Here is a 14,623-nt window from a genome sequence, read left to right as displayed (position 1 = left end):
TTTCACCTTTGTGATGCTGCGGACAAAAATATCATTTTTTTCTGCAAGTGTTCGGGCCCACCACTATCCCTGGTGCGGAACTCCCGCCTGCTCGTTGCACCTTCGGCAATTAGAACCAAATTCGAGCGCTCCCCAAGGCTACCCCTGCGATCCCCTCTCCTCTCCCGCTCACCTGATCCTCTCTCCCCATCCAATCCTCTCTCCCTCTCTGATCCTCTCACCCCCCACCATCTGATCCTCTCTCCCCCTCCAATCCTCTCTCCCTCTCTGATCCTCTTACCCCCCACCATCTGATCCTCTCTCCCCCTCCAATCCTCTCTCCCTCTCTGATCCTCTTACCCCCCACCATCTGATCCTCTCTCCCTCTCTGATCCTCTCACCCCCTCACCATCTGATCCTCTCTCCCCATCCAATCCTCTCTCCCTCACCGATCCTCTTACCCCCCACCATCTGATCCTCTCTCCCCATCCAATCCTCTCTCCCTCTCTGATCCTCTTACCCCCCCACCATCTGATCCTCTCTCCCCCTCCAATCCTCTCTCCCCCTCCAATCCTCTCTCCCTCACCGATCCTCTTACCCCCCACCATCTGATCCTCTCTCCCATCCAATCCTCTCTGCCTCTCCGATCCTCCCACTCCCCCACCATCTGATCCTCTCTCCCATCCAATCCTCTCTCCGTCTCCAATCCTCTCACCCCCCCACCATCTGATCCTATCTCCCATCCAATCCTCTCTGCCTCTCCGATCCTCTCACTCCCCCACCATCTGATCCTCTCTCCCATCCAATCCTCTCTCCATCTCCAATCCTCTCACTCCCCCACCATCTGATCCTCTCTCCCATCCAATCCTCTCTCCGTCTCCAATCCTCTCACCCCCCCACCATCTGATCCTATCTCCCATCCAATCCTCTCTCCCGCTCCGATCCTCTCACCCCCCCACCATCTGACCCTCTCTCCCCATCCAATCCTCTCTCCCTCTCCAATCCTCTTACCCCCTCACCATCTGACCCTCTCTCCCCATCCAATCCTCTCTCCCGCTCCAATCCTCTCACCGCCCCCACCATCTGATCCTCTCACCCCCTCACCATCTGATCCTCTCTCCCCCTCCAATCCTCTCTCCCTCTCCAATCCTCTCACCGCCCCCACCATCTGATCCTCTCTCCCCCTCCAATCCTCTCTCCCTCTCTGATCCTCTCACCCCCTCACCATCTGATCCTCTCTCCCCCTCCAATCCTCTCTCCTGCTCCAATCCTCTCACCCCCCCACCATCTGATCCTCTCTCCCCATCCAACCCTCTCTCCCTCTCTGATCCTCTCACCCCCTCACCATCTGATCCTCTCTCCCCATCCAATCCTCTCTGCCTCTCTGATCCTCTCACCCCCTCACCATCTGATCCTCTCTCCCCATCCAATCCTCTCTCCCTCTCTGATCCTCTCACCCCCTCACCATCTGATCCTCTCTCCCCATCCAATCCTCTCTCCTGCTCCGATCCTCTCACCCCCCCCCCAACCAGCTGATCCTCCCCATTCAATTCTCTCCCTCTCCAATCCTCTTACCCCCCCACCATCTGATCCTCTCTCCCCATCCAATCCTCTCTCCCTCTCTAATCCTCTCTCACTCCTGGCCACCAACAGATCCCCCAACCTTCTCCGCACGGATCCGAGGAAAGCGTGGCGATGCAGGCCGCAGCTGCCGCACCAGTTGGGTATTGCACATGCGTGGCCGGCTCGAGTACGCGTGCACGGTACCCAATGAGCACGCTTGCGCAGAGAGAGCCAAACATGCAGTGCCAACAAACACTCCATTAGATAAATGCAAGTTTCTTTCTTTCTTCTCAATGTTCTAAACCCTTTTAGGCTTCGCTTTACCTTAAACCCTCCTTTTTCCCCGAGGGGCATACAAGGTTTTCTTGTGTGTATATTTTAAAATTAATGTACCTCCTAGCGGTATTACAGATTTTCTTACCCAACAGCATAGTCGCTATCCCCAGTTCTTTCCTTGCAATTGAAAATTTAGCCCTCCTGAAATTAAGCACCAACATTAAACTATGAGCAACATTAGCTCGCCTTAAGAGCTGCAATCCAACACTATAATGATCGTCGTCGTCCAGCTGCTCTCCCCCACACGGAGATGGAATATTGCCGACTAAGTGGTATCACTACAAGGTACTAAATCTAATAAACGTTCCTCTCTGGTACTCTCACTACTATGTTGAATAAGGAAACCAATACATCAGCCCTGCCTCCCTCCACACTTGGCTACCCCACACCAGGCCACTTAATCAAAGGACAGTTAAGATGTCCCACGATAACAACACTTGTGCTGCTCTTCCAATTTTGTTCGCAAAGCTCCCAGTCTCTCGCTCTCCTCGTTGTCCCAAGAGGCCTATAACACGAACCATGGATCAGCGCCGTGCTCCAGCTGCAGCCAAAACCATTACAGCTTCCGCCCGCTGATTAATACCCTCCCTTTCTATTGCAGTTACAGCCTCTTTTACAAATAAAGCTTCACCCACCTCCTTTCTGAGCCAACTTATCTTTATAGAATTCCACTTCCAATCCATCACTATTATCCAACTAGGTTGCAGAGGTACCAATTACATCTAAATTCCCCCCCGGGACATATTCCGCCATCTTATTTCTCATACTTCCACTATTCTGTACATGTCTTATCCTAGAATCTTAAAGTACAGAAGGAGGCCATTCGGCCCATCGTGTCTCTGCCGGCTCTTTGAAAGAGCTATCCAATTAGTCCCACTCCCCTTGTTCTTTCCCCTTGAATTTTTTTTCCTTTTCATGCATATATCCAATACCCTTTTGAAAGTTACTGTTGAATCTGCTTCCGTCACCCTGTCAGGCAGTGCATTCCAGATCACAAAAACTCGCTGTGTAAAAAAATGTTTCCTCGTCTCCGCCTCTGGTTCTGCTGCCAATTATTTTAAATCTGTGTCCTCTGGTTACAGACCCTCCTGGCCAGGGGAAAACATTTGAACCTTGTTTACTCTATCAAAACCCCTCATGATTTTGAACACCTCTATTAAATCTTCCCTTAACCTTCTCCACTCTGAGGAGAACAATTCCAGCTTCTCCTGTCTCTCTACATAACTGGAGTTTCTTATTCCTGGTAACATTCTGATAAATCACCTCTGCACCGTCTCTATCCCAACTAACATTTTCTAAAAGTAGTTCCAGACTCTGCTTCTCCAAACTCTTGTCCGACCACACTGTTGTTTTTGGTCTTAGAATGACATAGGAACAGGAACAGGCCATTCAGCCCAACAGGTCTGTAAGGATTTCGCAATAATTTTGAAATTTCCTACAGTTCCGAAGATTGATTTTGATTAAAGAATACCTGGGTAATATACCTTTAAAAATCCAGGGATCAAAATGGCCGTCAGACCTCGTGGCAGAAGACAAAAGACATTGAAAAGGCAGCTTGTGTGTGTCTGTGAAAAAGGGGTAATCAAAGATGGCTGCCCGACCTCATGTCAGGACACAGACTGTGGACATATGAAAAGGGAAGATCAAAGATGGCTGACAAAGGATTTAGAAAAAATCCCAGCCCTGAGGCAACGGAGCAGTCAAACTGCCAATCAAAGGCAGTTCAGGGAGTTCCCCTCCCTGCAGAGACAATCGACAGAAACTGCTACTATGTTTACACAAAGGATTAACCATTTGAGACTGCGGTTTCAGTTTGACCACAGGACAATGACTTTTGTTTACACTAACTTCCAAAGCTGTTTACTCGGCAATTATAGAAAGACATGCTTTTTTTCAAACCAAGACAGCTCCATTCAAACTCAGTATGATGAATGGGAATACATTCACAAACCCATCACGATAAATGGGTAATTCATCCAAACCCATCACAGACAATGGGGACAGTTTGGATCCCTTTTGTTCAGCCCAGATGCATCTGGATTTTGGCGGGAAAGTTTCAGCCCCAAATGGGGTATAAGATAGCTTCTCAAGAAGCCATCTCTCTCTCTCTCTCTGCAGCCTCGCCTCCATGCCCTCTACAACTCAGGAGCCCACCCAAGGGAGTGGAACACCAGCAGTTATTTTTTAAACACTGGGGTGTCTCCATCTTCAGGGTGGTGAAGAATCTAAAACCGCAAGGGCATGGGGCAGGCATTCATTGGTGAGCATGTGTTTTTCTGGCCCATTACAAGGCAACTTAGAATAGGTATAGGGGTGGGAATTAAGGGGAATTTTGTTAGAACTGTAATTTTAGTCGATTTTCCCTCGTTGTGTCCATTTTCTCCTCCCCTATTTAAGTAACAGTGTTGCACTAGCAGAGAAGTGCTGTAGTGAACACTGAGTTCTGTATTGAAAGTGCTATTAAAAAGGGTGTTGCACTAAGCAGAGAAGTGCTGTGGTGAACGCTAAGTAGCTGTATTAAAAGTGCTGTACTTAAATAAAAGTGTTGCACTAAGCAGGGAAGTGCTGTCGTGAACATTAAGTGATCTTTAAGAAGTAAAGTGCTGTATTTAAGTAACAGTGTTGCGCTAAGCAGAAAGGTGCTTCAGTGGACACTAAGTAGCTGTATTAAAGTGCTGTATGTAAGTAAAAGCCACTAAGCAGAGGTGCTGTAGTGAGCAAAGTGTACTGTATTAAAGGTGTGTTGCACTAGTTAAAGGTGCTGTATTTAAGTAAAGCCACTAAGCAAAAGAGTGCTGCAGTAAACGATAAGTGAACTGTGTTAAGCAAAAGTGCTGTACCAGGCATAGGTGTGTTGTATTGATTATTTTTAAGTTGTTTCTTTCTTTTTGTTTCAATAAATACTGGTCTGTTTTGCACCCAAACCACGAGTCACGTTTTTCTGTCTACATCGCTACCAAATAAGTCCGGCGGTCAGAACCAGGAATGGGGGAGCGCTTTGAAACTGCACGGGGGTCCCTGGAGCAGCTCAGAGGCTTCTGACTGGCCAGAGACAATAACCCCAACCCCGTTAGTGTTTAATTCCTACAGGTCCATGCCAGTGTTTATGCTCCACACGAGCCTCCTCCCACCCCTCTTCATCTCACCCTATCAAAATATCCTTCCATTCCTTTCTCCCTCATGTGCTTATCTAGCTTCCCCTTAAATGCATTGAAACTATTGGACTCAACTACCCCAAGTTTCTCCTGAATTCCTTATTGGATTTATTGGTGACTGTCTCATATTTGTGACCCCTGGTTTTTGGACTCCCCCACACGTGATAATGTTCTTGCTACTTCTACCTTATTGAACCCCTTCATAATTTTAAAGACGCCTATCAGGTAACCTCTCAGCCTTCTCTTTTCAGCTCCACATAGGAGGCAAAAGCCCAGAATCATGAAAGGAATAATTGGATGCTGCATTAGGATACCTCTGGATAAATGAATTAAGATGGGCTGGATGGCCTTCCTCATCTGCAATTATCTTGTGAACTTGTGACAGCCAGCTTGGCTCTTTCAAAGTCAAATTTAACAGAGTTCTTTGAGAAAGTAATGGAGTGTACTGATGAAGGAAATATAATGGATATTGTGTATGCGGATTTTCATAAGGTGTGTGGGCATTGCTGGCAATGCCAGAATTTATTGCCCTAATCTATTATCCCTATTTGCCGTTGAGAAGGTGGTGGTGAGCCGCCTTCTTGAACCACTGCAGTCCGTGTGGTGAAGGTACTCCCACAGTGCTGTTAGGTAGGGAGTTCCAGGATTTTGACCCAGCGACGATGAAGGATCGGCGATATATTTCTAAGTCAGGATGGTGTGTGGCTTGGAGGGGAACTTGGAGGTGGCGGTGTTCCCATGCGCCTGCTGCCCTTGTCCTTCTAGATGGAAGAGGTCGTGGGTTTGGGAGGTGCTACCGAAGAAGCCTTGGCGAGTTGCTGCAGTGCATCTTGTAGATGGAACACACTGCGGCCATGGTGTGCCGGTGGTGGAGGGAGTGAATGTTTAAGGTGGTGGATGGGGTGCCAATCAAACGGGCTGCTTTGTCCTGGATGGTGTCGAGCTTCTTGAGTGTTGTTGGAGCTGCACTCATCCAGGCAAGTGGAGTGTATTACATCACACTCCTGACTTGTGCCTTGTAGATGGTGGAAAGACTTCGGAAAGTCAGGAAGTGAGACACTCGCCGCAAATTATGCGCCAAATAGAAGGCTTTGTGATAAAATTAAAGGAAATAATATTAAAGGAACTGTGGTAGCATGGATAGGAAATTGGTTAAGGGACAGAAAACAGAGAATAGTGATTAATGGTATTTTTTTCATACTGGAGGGATGTAAACAGTGGTGACCCCCTGGAGGATGTATACACACAAAAATTTGCAGACAACACAAAAATAGGGAATGTGGCTAACTGCGAAGAATACTGTAAGTAATTGCAGGAGAATAGATTGGGTATGTAAAAGTTACATAAAATTTAATGCAGAGAAATGTGAGGTGGCAACTTTTGAGAAGAGGAATAAGCAGAGGATGTCAAGGCTGTGGATAGGGTGAGATAAACGGCAGCTCTTTTCATTAAAATAGAGAGGTTCAAAGAGGAGATCTGATAGAGGGGTTTTGATAAGGTAAATTGGGGGAAAAAAAATATTTCCACTGCTCTATGAGTTGGTAACTAGAGGGCGTCAATTTAAGTTGATCAGCTAAAGAATAAAAGGAGAGAATTTCTTTCTGCTGAGGTTTGTTCGGACTGGGAATGGCCAGCCAGTTGGGGCAGGGGGTCGGCGGGGGATGGAAGTAGAATCCACAACAGCTTTTAACATGGAAAAGGGATAAATGTTTGACAAAGAAAAAAAAGTTAGAAGGGTCTGGAGAATGGGTAGGGAAATGAGATTAAATGGATTGCTCTTTTAGAGAGCCTGCACATCGGCAACATGGCCCAGAAATTCGGGTTGGGGGCTTCCCGCGGGTGCAAGCCCCCGACCTGCACTTACCTAGCACCGGCCATTGAGCTGTGAGCCCCCGTGGAATTCCGATCCTGGGCCTGCTCCAACTGCCGGCGTGCAGTGTGTGCGTATCCCAGGGGTGCAGTTAGTTCAAAGCGTCCCCTGGGATCACGTGGGCCACGGGGAGCCAATCGGAGCAGGGAATGCTTCATTCATAAGTTTGACAGAAAAGGCTGTCAAAACTTATAAATACTACGGGCCCCAAAACATCACTAAATCTTCAAATAAATTTTTAAAAACATCACATTTTTAAAATAAACTATAAATTACATGAAATAACTATTTTAAACAATAATTTAAATTTTTGAAAAAAATAATTTTATTTTCTAACGGGGCTAAAAATAAACTTACCTTTCTTTAAAGTGTTTAAAAATAATAAACCTGTGGAAAAAATGTTTTAATTTCAATTAATTCACCACTTACCTTGTAAAAAGCAGGCCTTACGACTGCTTTTTAAATGTGTAAATTCTGGAGACTTACCCTCCTGGAGAAACCTGGAAAAAAAACGTAAGTTCGATGCGCACGCGCCGCCTCTCCTGCGCACGCGTTCGAACTCGGAACCCCTTCGTTCAGGGGAACGGAAGAGCCGGTTTCCTGCGCATGCGCAGTGCATGCAGGAAACCGGCACTTCCATTGGGCCTACGGGTGAGTACCCCGTGCGTACTCATCCATGGAGACCCGAATTTCTGGGAATGTTTCCAATTCCCTCCTTGCCGGTCTCCCATCTTCCAACACTCAATAAACTCCAACATGCCCAAAACTCAGCTGTCCATATCCTGCCCTGCGCTAAGTCCCACTCACCCATCACCCCCTGTCCATACCGACCTACCCTGGCATCCAGATCCCATCTATTTATGCAGTGTGTACCATCTACAAGATGCACTGCAGCAACTCGCCAAGGCTTCTTCAGCAGCACCTCCCAAACCCGTGACCTCTTCTACCTAGAAGGACAAGGGCAGCAGGCGCATGGGAACACCATCACCTCCAAGTTTCCCTCCAAGTTACACGCCATCCTGACTTGGAAGTATATCGCCGTTCCTTCATCGTCGCTGGGTCAAAATCCTGGAACCCCCTCCCTAACAGCACTGTGGGAGCACCTTCACCACACGGACTGCAGCGGTTCAAGAAGGCGGCTCTCCACCACCTTCCCAAGGGCAATTAGGGATGGGTAATAAATGCTGGCTTTGCCAGAGATGCCCACACCCATGAATGAATTTTTAAAAAATAAAAAATTTCCTCACCCTCATCTTCAAATCCTCCATGGCCTTGACCCAGCCCATCTTTGCAACATCCTCCAGTCTTACAATCCCTCTCATACCCTTCAGTACTCCATCTCTGACCTTTCGTACATCCTCCCCGCCCCTTGCCCCACCTTTAGTGGCAGAAATGGCAGCCCTACTCTACAGAACTCCCTCCCTAAACCCTCACCTCTCTTACTCCTCTCTCCATCTTTTATACCCATCTTTTTGGCCAAGCTTGTGGTTGCCGATCTTAACTCATCCATTATGGCTCAGCGTCCACTGCTTTTTCTTTTCCCGTTGGTGAAACGACTTGAGACATTGTCCAACATGATCGAACTGCAAACTAACTACACCCCAAAGATTAACCTCTATCAGATGCATCTGGGCCTGTTGCTTATTTTGCATTAATGAAGAATTTGTGATACACCAAACCCTCTGGGTTATCTACAGCAGCCCCAGAATTCCTAGTCAACTGGTCATAGCAGGCATTTTCATCACAAAGGTCATTACAATTATGAAGCGGTTCAATAGGGTGGATCTCGAGAAACTGGTTCCATTTGTGGGAGATACAAAAAGAAAATACTGCAGATGCTGAAAATCTGAAATAAAAACAGAAAATGCTGGAGATACTCACCAGTTCTGATGAAAGGTCATCGACCTGAAACATTAACTCTGTTTCTCTCTTCACAGATGCCGCCTGACCTGCTGAGTTTCTCCAGCATTTTCTGTTTTTATCCATTTGTGGGTGAGTGCAGATCAAGGGGGCATAAATATAAGCTAGTCACTAACAGATGAAGTAAAGAATTTAGGAGGGATTTCTTTACACAAAGAGTGGAACTAGCTGCCACATGGACTGGTTGAAGTAGATAGCATGGAGCATTTAAGGGGAGGCTTGATGCTACCATGAGGGAGAAGAGAATAACTGTATATAGGGACCAGGGTGGAAAGAGATAACTAGAGTGTGAGGAGGCTCGTGTGAAGCATAAACCAGTTGGGCCGAATGGCCTGGTTCCGTGTTGTCAATGCTATGCAATGCACTAGGCTTAGACTTCACCCACATTGAATGTTCCTCAGGTTGGAAGCCTCTTCCACCCCCGACTCCCCAATTACAGGTTCTGCTGTCCATACCATATGTACTGACATGAATCAGTCATTCATGAAAGAAAGACTTATGAAATAATACTGAGTGGCCTACAGGTGGCGCTGTCCAGGGAGAGTATAAACACTCGGGCACAGGCCCAGCTTGCGCAGGACATTCTTAACAGGAACTAGCGAAGGACACGACTAGACCTCCATGTTGTAAAACAGTTGATTAAAGCTTTGTTTAACGCTTAGACCAAGTGCCTAGTAGTTTTCTTACATCACGTACCATGTTCCGTCGGTAGAGAACCTCCAGGATGTTGCTGAGCAGTTCAACGCAAGCCTCTTCCTCGTCTCCTCTCTGAATCAGTTCTTTCAGTGTGGTAGTCATTATCGACAACAAAATAGCTCGGCATTCTGTGAAAGGATGATGGCAAATCTGGGTTCAAATCTGGCCACTTTGTACTCCTTACAAACGCTACTTTCTTATACCATCAAACTCTGGTCCTTTTTCCTCTAGTATCGAGGTTAGCCGCCTGCATCTCTGCAGACACGTGGTCCAATCCTCCCTAGATGCTCCATAGGATCCCCTGGAGCTGCTGTCAATACTACTGCTCAATCCAAACCATCTCAGGACGTCCCAAAGCGCTTTACAGCCAATTAAATGCTGTTTCAATGTAGGAAATGTGGCAGTCAATTTCTGCACAGCAAGGTCCCAGAAACAGCAATGTGGTAATGATCAGATAATCTGTTTTTAGTGATGTTGGTTGAGGGATAAATATTGGCCAGGACACCGGGGATAACTCCCCTACTCATCTTCGAAATAGTGCCACTGGATCTTTTACCTAAGAGAGCAGGTGGGAGCCTCGGTTTTTAACGTCTCAACCGAAAGACGGCACCTCCGACAGTGCAGCACTCCCTCAGCACTGCGCTGGGAGTGTCAGCCTAGATTTTGTGCTCAGGTCCCTGGAGTGGGACTCGAACCCACAATCTTCTAACTCAGAGGCGAGATAATGCAATCACTGAGCCACAGCTGAGAGACGTTTCCTTGGGATGATGTGTCGAGTTACAGGTTTGTTTCACCTCAATCTCACTTCGGCCACAAGGATGATAGAAAGGGGGGATCACCCTTGGAGCGTGGCACTGATCCCCGTTACCAAGGTACTCCAAAAATGTGGTGAGACTGCTCAGTCCCTGCCACCCCCTGATTGCTATCCAGCGATCCTTGCTGAAGAACAGTACTGCAGCAACACTCAGCACTGTTAGGAGAAGAGGGCTTTGGCAAAAGACCAGCAAAATGGCCTTCAGTACAGTGTAAGTAAAGTACCTTCCTGTATTTCATTCTCGGGATATGGGCGTTGCTGGTAATTCTCTCATTTATTGCCCATCCCTGTTGCCCAAGGTTTGATACCAAGGAGTGGCTTGCTGGGCCACTTCAGAGGGCAGTTAAGAGTCAACCACGTTGGTGTGGGACTGGAGTCAGGTGTAGGCCCAGACCGGGTAAGGACGGCGGGCTTCCTTTCCTAAAGGACATCAGTGAAGCAGTTGGGTTTCTAACGACAATCCAACAGCTTCAAGGTGACGTTTACTGAGGCTGGCTTTATATTTCCAGATTTTATGAACTGAATACAAATTCTCAAAATGCCACGGTGGGGTTTGAACTCACATTCTCTGGATCACGAGTCCAGTTAAATAACTCACCACGTTTAAAAAGCGCTTGGATGTGCACTTGAAGTGCCGTAACCTACAGAGCTACGGACCGAGTGATGGAAAGCAGGACTAGGCTGGATATCTCTTTGTCAGCCGGCACGGACCCGATGGGCTGAAATAGCCTCCTTCCGTGCTGTAAATTTCTAGGATTCTATGATTAGTAGGTGCCCTCTAAAATCCTGAACCAACACCAATCAAACAGATTACATAGAAACATAGAAGATAGGAGCAGGAGTAGGCCATTCGGCCCCTCGAGCCTGTTCCGCCATTTAAGTTGATCATGGCTGATCATCCAAATTCAGTACCCTGTCCCTGCTTTCTCCCCATACCCCTTGATCCCTTTAGCCTTAAGAAATATATCTAACTCCTTCCTGAATATATTTAATGAATTGGCCTCCACTGCCTTCTGTGGTAGAGTTTTTTGAGGAAGTAACATATAGGGTGGATAAAGGGGAACCAGTGGACGTAGTGTATTTAGACTTCCAAAAGGCATTTGACAAGGTGCCACACAAAAGATTATTGCTCAAGATAAAAAATCACGGGATTGGGGGTAATATTCTGGCGTGGGTGGAGGATTGGCTATCTAACAGAAAGCAGAGAGTTGGGATAAATGGTTCGTTCTCAGATTGGCAACCAGTAACTAGTGGTGTTCCGCAGGGGTCAGTGCTGGGTCCCCAACTCTTTACAATCTATATTAACGATTTGGAGGAGGGGACCGAGTGTAACATATCAAAGTTTGCAGATGATACAAAGATGGGAGGGAAAGTAGTGAGTGAGGAGGACATAAAAAACCTGCAAAGGGACATAGACAGGCTAAGTAAGTGGGCAGAGATTTGGCAGATGGAATACAATACTGGAAAGTGTGAGGTTATGCACTTTGGCAGGAAAAATCATAGAGCAAGTTATTATCTTAATGGCAAGAAACTGGAAAGTACTGTAGTACAAAGGGATCTGGGGGTCCTGGTGCACGAAACTCAAAAAGTTAGTATGCAGGTGCAGCAAGTGATTAAGAAGGCCAATGGAATGTTGGCTTTTATTGCTAGGGGGATGGAATATAAAAACAGGGAGGTATTGCTGCAGTTGTACAAGGTATTGGTGAGGCCGCACCTGGAATACTGCATACAGTTTTGGTGTCCATACTTAAGAAAAGACATACTTGCTCTCGAGTCAGTACAAAGAAGGTTCACTCGGTTAATCCCGGGGATGAGGGGGTGGTCATATGAGGAGAGGTTGAGTAGATTGGGACTCTACTCATTGGAGTTCAGAAGAATGAGAGGCGATCTTATTGAAACATATAAGATTGTGAAGGGGCTTGATCGGGTGGATGCGGTGAGGATGTTCCCAATGATGGGTGAAACTAGAACTAGGGGGCATAATCTTAAAATAAGGGGCTGCTCATTCAAAACTGAGATGAGGAGAAACTTCTTCACTCAGAGGGTGGTAGGTTTGTGGAATTTGCTGCCCCAGAAAGCTGTGGAAGCTACATCATTAAATAAATTTAAAACAGAAATAGATAGTTTCCTAGAAGTAAAGGGAATAAAGGGTTACGGGGAGCGGGCAGGAAATTGGACATGAGTCTAGGTTCGGAATGGTCATGGCCCTGTGGGTAGTGGAGCGGGCCCAGGGGCCGTGTAGCCTTGTTCTGCTCCTACTGTGTTCTAATTCTGTTAGATTTCAGGAGATGGTTTTATTCCTGTTCCTGGCTGGGGTGGAGATCGCCTTTACAGAAGGTAAGTACTGTAGAAAATATAGGGACAGAGTGATCTCCTGGAAGAATTTCGATCGCCTAGATGGGTCGGAGAGGAATTTCCCAGATTTTTTTCTCCCAAATTGGCCATTGGGTCTTTATCTGGTTTTTCGCCTCTCCCGGGAGATCACATGGGTTCGGGTGGATGCAGAGTGATAGAAGATTTGAGGTTAGGATCAGATCAGCCATGATCTTATTGAATGGTGGAGCAGGCTCGAGGGGCCGATTGGCCTACTCCTGCTCCTATTTCTTATGTTCTTATGTTCTTATGTTCACCACTCTCTGGGTGAAGAAATTCCTCCTCATTTCTGTCCTAAATGGCTTACCCCTTATCCTTAAACTGTGACCCCTGGTTCTGGACTCCCCGACCTTCAGGAACATCCTTCCTGCATCTAGTCTGTCCAGTCCTGTCAGAATTTTATAAGTTTCAATGAGATCACCTCTCATTCTTCTAAATTCCAGCGAGTGTAAGCCCAATCGACCCAGATTAACTGGTCATTCACCTCTGCAGTTTATGAGGTCTCGCTATTTGAAAAATGGCTGCCGTGTTTACCTGCTTAACCACCGTGACTGAGCTGCAGAGTAATTCATTAGCATAGCATCGTACAATCGTACATCACAGAAGGAGGCCATTCATTCCATTGTGCCCGTGATGGCTCTCTGAAAGAGCGGTCCAATTAGTCCCGCTCCCCTTGCTCTTTCCCCATAGCCCCTGCACATTTATTTTCCTTTTCAGATATATATCCAATTCCCTTTTGAAAGTTACCATTGAATCTGCTTCCACCACCCAGTGAATTAAGGTCAATGGACCGGATTTTCCGAGCGGAGGCTTCCTGCGGGCGGATGCCTCCGATCGGAAAAAATCTACGCACTTACCTGCTGGCTCCGCAGGTCCCGAGACTTCCGATCCTGGGCCTCTCCTGGTCCGCGTGCATAGAGGCCTAGATATCCCAGGGGCGCAGGCGGTTCGCAAGCGCCCCTGGGACCACGTGGGCCATGGGTAACCAATCTAAGAAGGGAACCCCCCTGCACACTTTTGACAGGTCTCTACGCATAGATCTGTCAAAAGTATGAATGAGGATCGCTTAAAAAACACAGCTAAATATTAAATAATTTTTTTTAAATCATGTATTTAAAATTAGTTAAAATTAAATATTTTAAACAAAAATGTAATTTTTTGAAAAGAATTATTAAAGTTTTTTACAGGGCTAAAAATAAACTTACCTTTTTAAAAGTATTTTAAAATTGTAAATGAGTGAAAAAAAAATATTAAATTTTTTTTTTTTAACTCTTATGCTGGTAAAAGCCGGCCTTACGCCTGCTTTGACCAGGCGTAAGATTTTTAAAGGTTTTCAGCGGGCGGAGGTTGTACAAAAAGCGGAACTCTCCACCTGCAGAGGTCCTTCTCCAGGGCAGGCGGATGATCTGTCAAGAGGATTCTTGACAGATGGGAAGTGCAGGGTTTTAGCGCATGCGCACCGTATGCCTGAAACCGGCACTTGCGAGGCCCCTATGGGTGCGTACACACCTCGTACACACCCGTGGGGGTCAGAATATCCAGCCCATTAAAAACTCACTGGAGAGAGGAGTTGGAAACATTGGGAAAATTACAAATGCTATTTGGACACTAAGCTGGGAGCGTTAGAGATTGACACAACAGCTGCGTTATTGGTAAGGCGCGGGTTCTAACCAAGCTGTTGTGGCATGAATCAGAAGTCAGGGCGAAACCTGACGTTGGAGCAAAGAAGAGTAAGATTCCGTCCTGCAGGCCTTTTGTGTCTAGAAATCTATCTATCTCCTTCTTAAATATATTCAGTGACTTGGCCTCCACAGCTTCTGTGGTAGAGAATTCCACAGGTTCACCACCCTCTGAGTGAAGAAATTTCTCCTCATCTCAGTCCTAAATGTCCTACACCGTATCCCGAGACTGTGACCC

The 14,623-nt window shown here is 46.7% G+C and overlaps 1 protein-coding gene across 1 annotated transcript in view; it reads right to left on the bottom strand.

Annotated features, from left to right (window-relative positions):
* The window catches only part of LOC147123754 (dedicator of cytokinesis protein 2-like), a 1,461,504-nt gene that overhangs the window by 951,509 nt on the left and 495,372 nt on the right, over positions 1-14,623 (bottom strand). Inside the window, exon 26 of the mRNA XM_085975685.1 lies at positions 9,520-9,647. Within this exon, the coding sequence (XP_085831811.1) occupies positions 9,520-9,647 (128 nt within the window). The remainder of the gene's footprint in view (positions 1-9,519; positions 9,648-14,623) is intronic.

This window comes from Somniosus microcephalus, chromosome 2 (genome assembly GCF_052327205.1).
Source record: "Somniosus microcephalus isolate GS21.2 chromosome 2, FLI_Smic_1.0, whole genome shotgun sequence".
In the NCBI taxonomy this organism is placed as follows: domain Eukaryota; kingdom Metazoa; phylum Chordata; class Chondrichthyes; order Squaliformes; family Somniosidae; genus Somniosus; species Somniosus microcephalus.
This window is presented reverse-complemented; position numbering and strand designations above follow the sequence as displayed.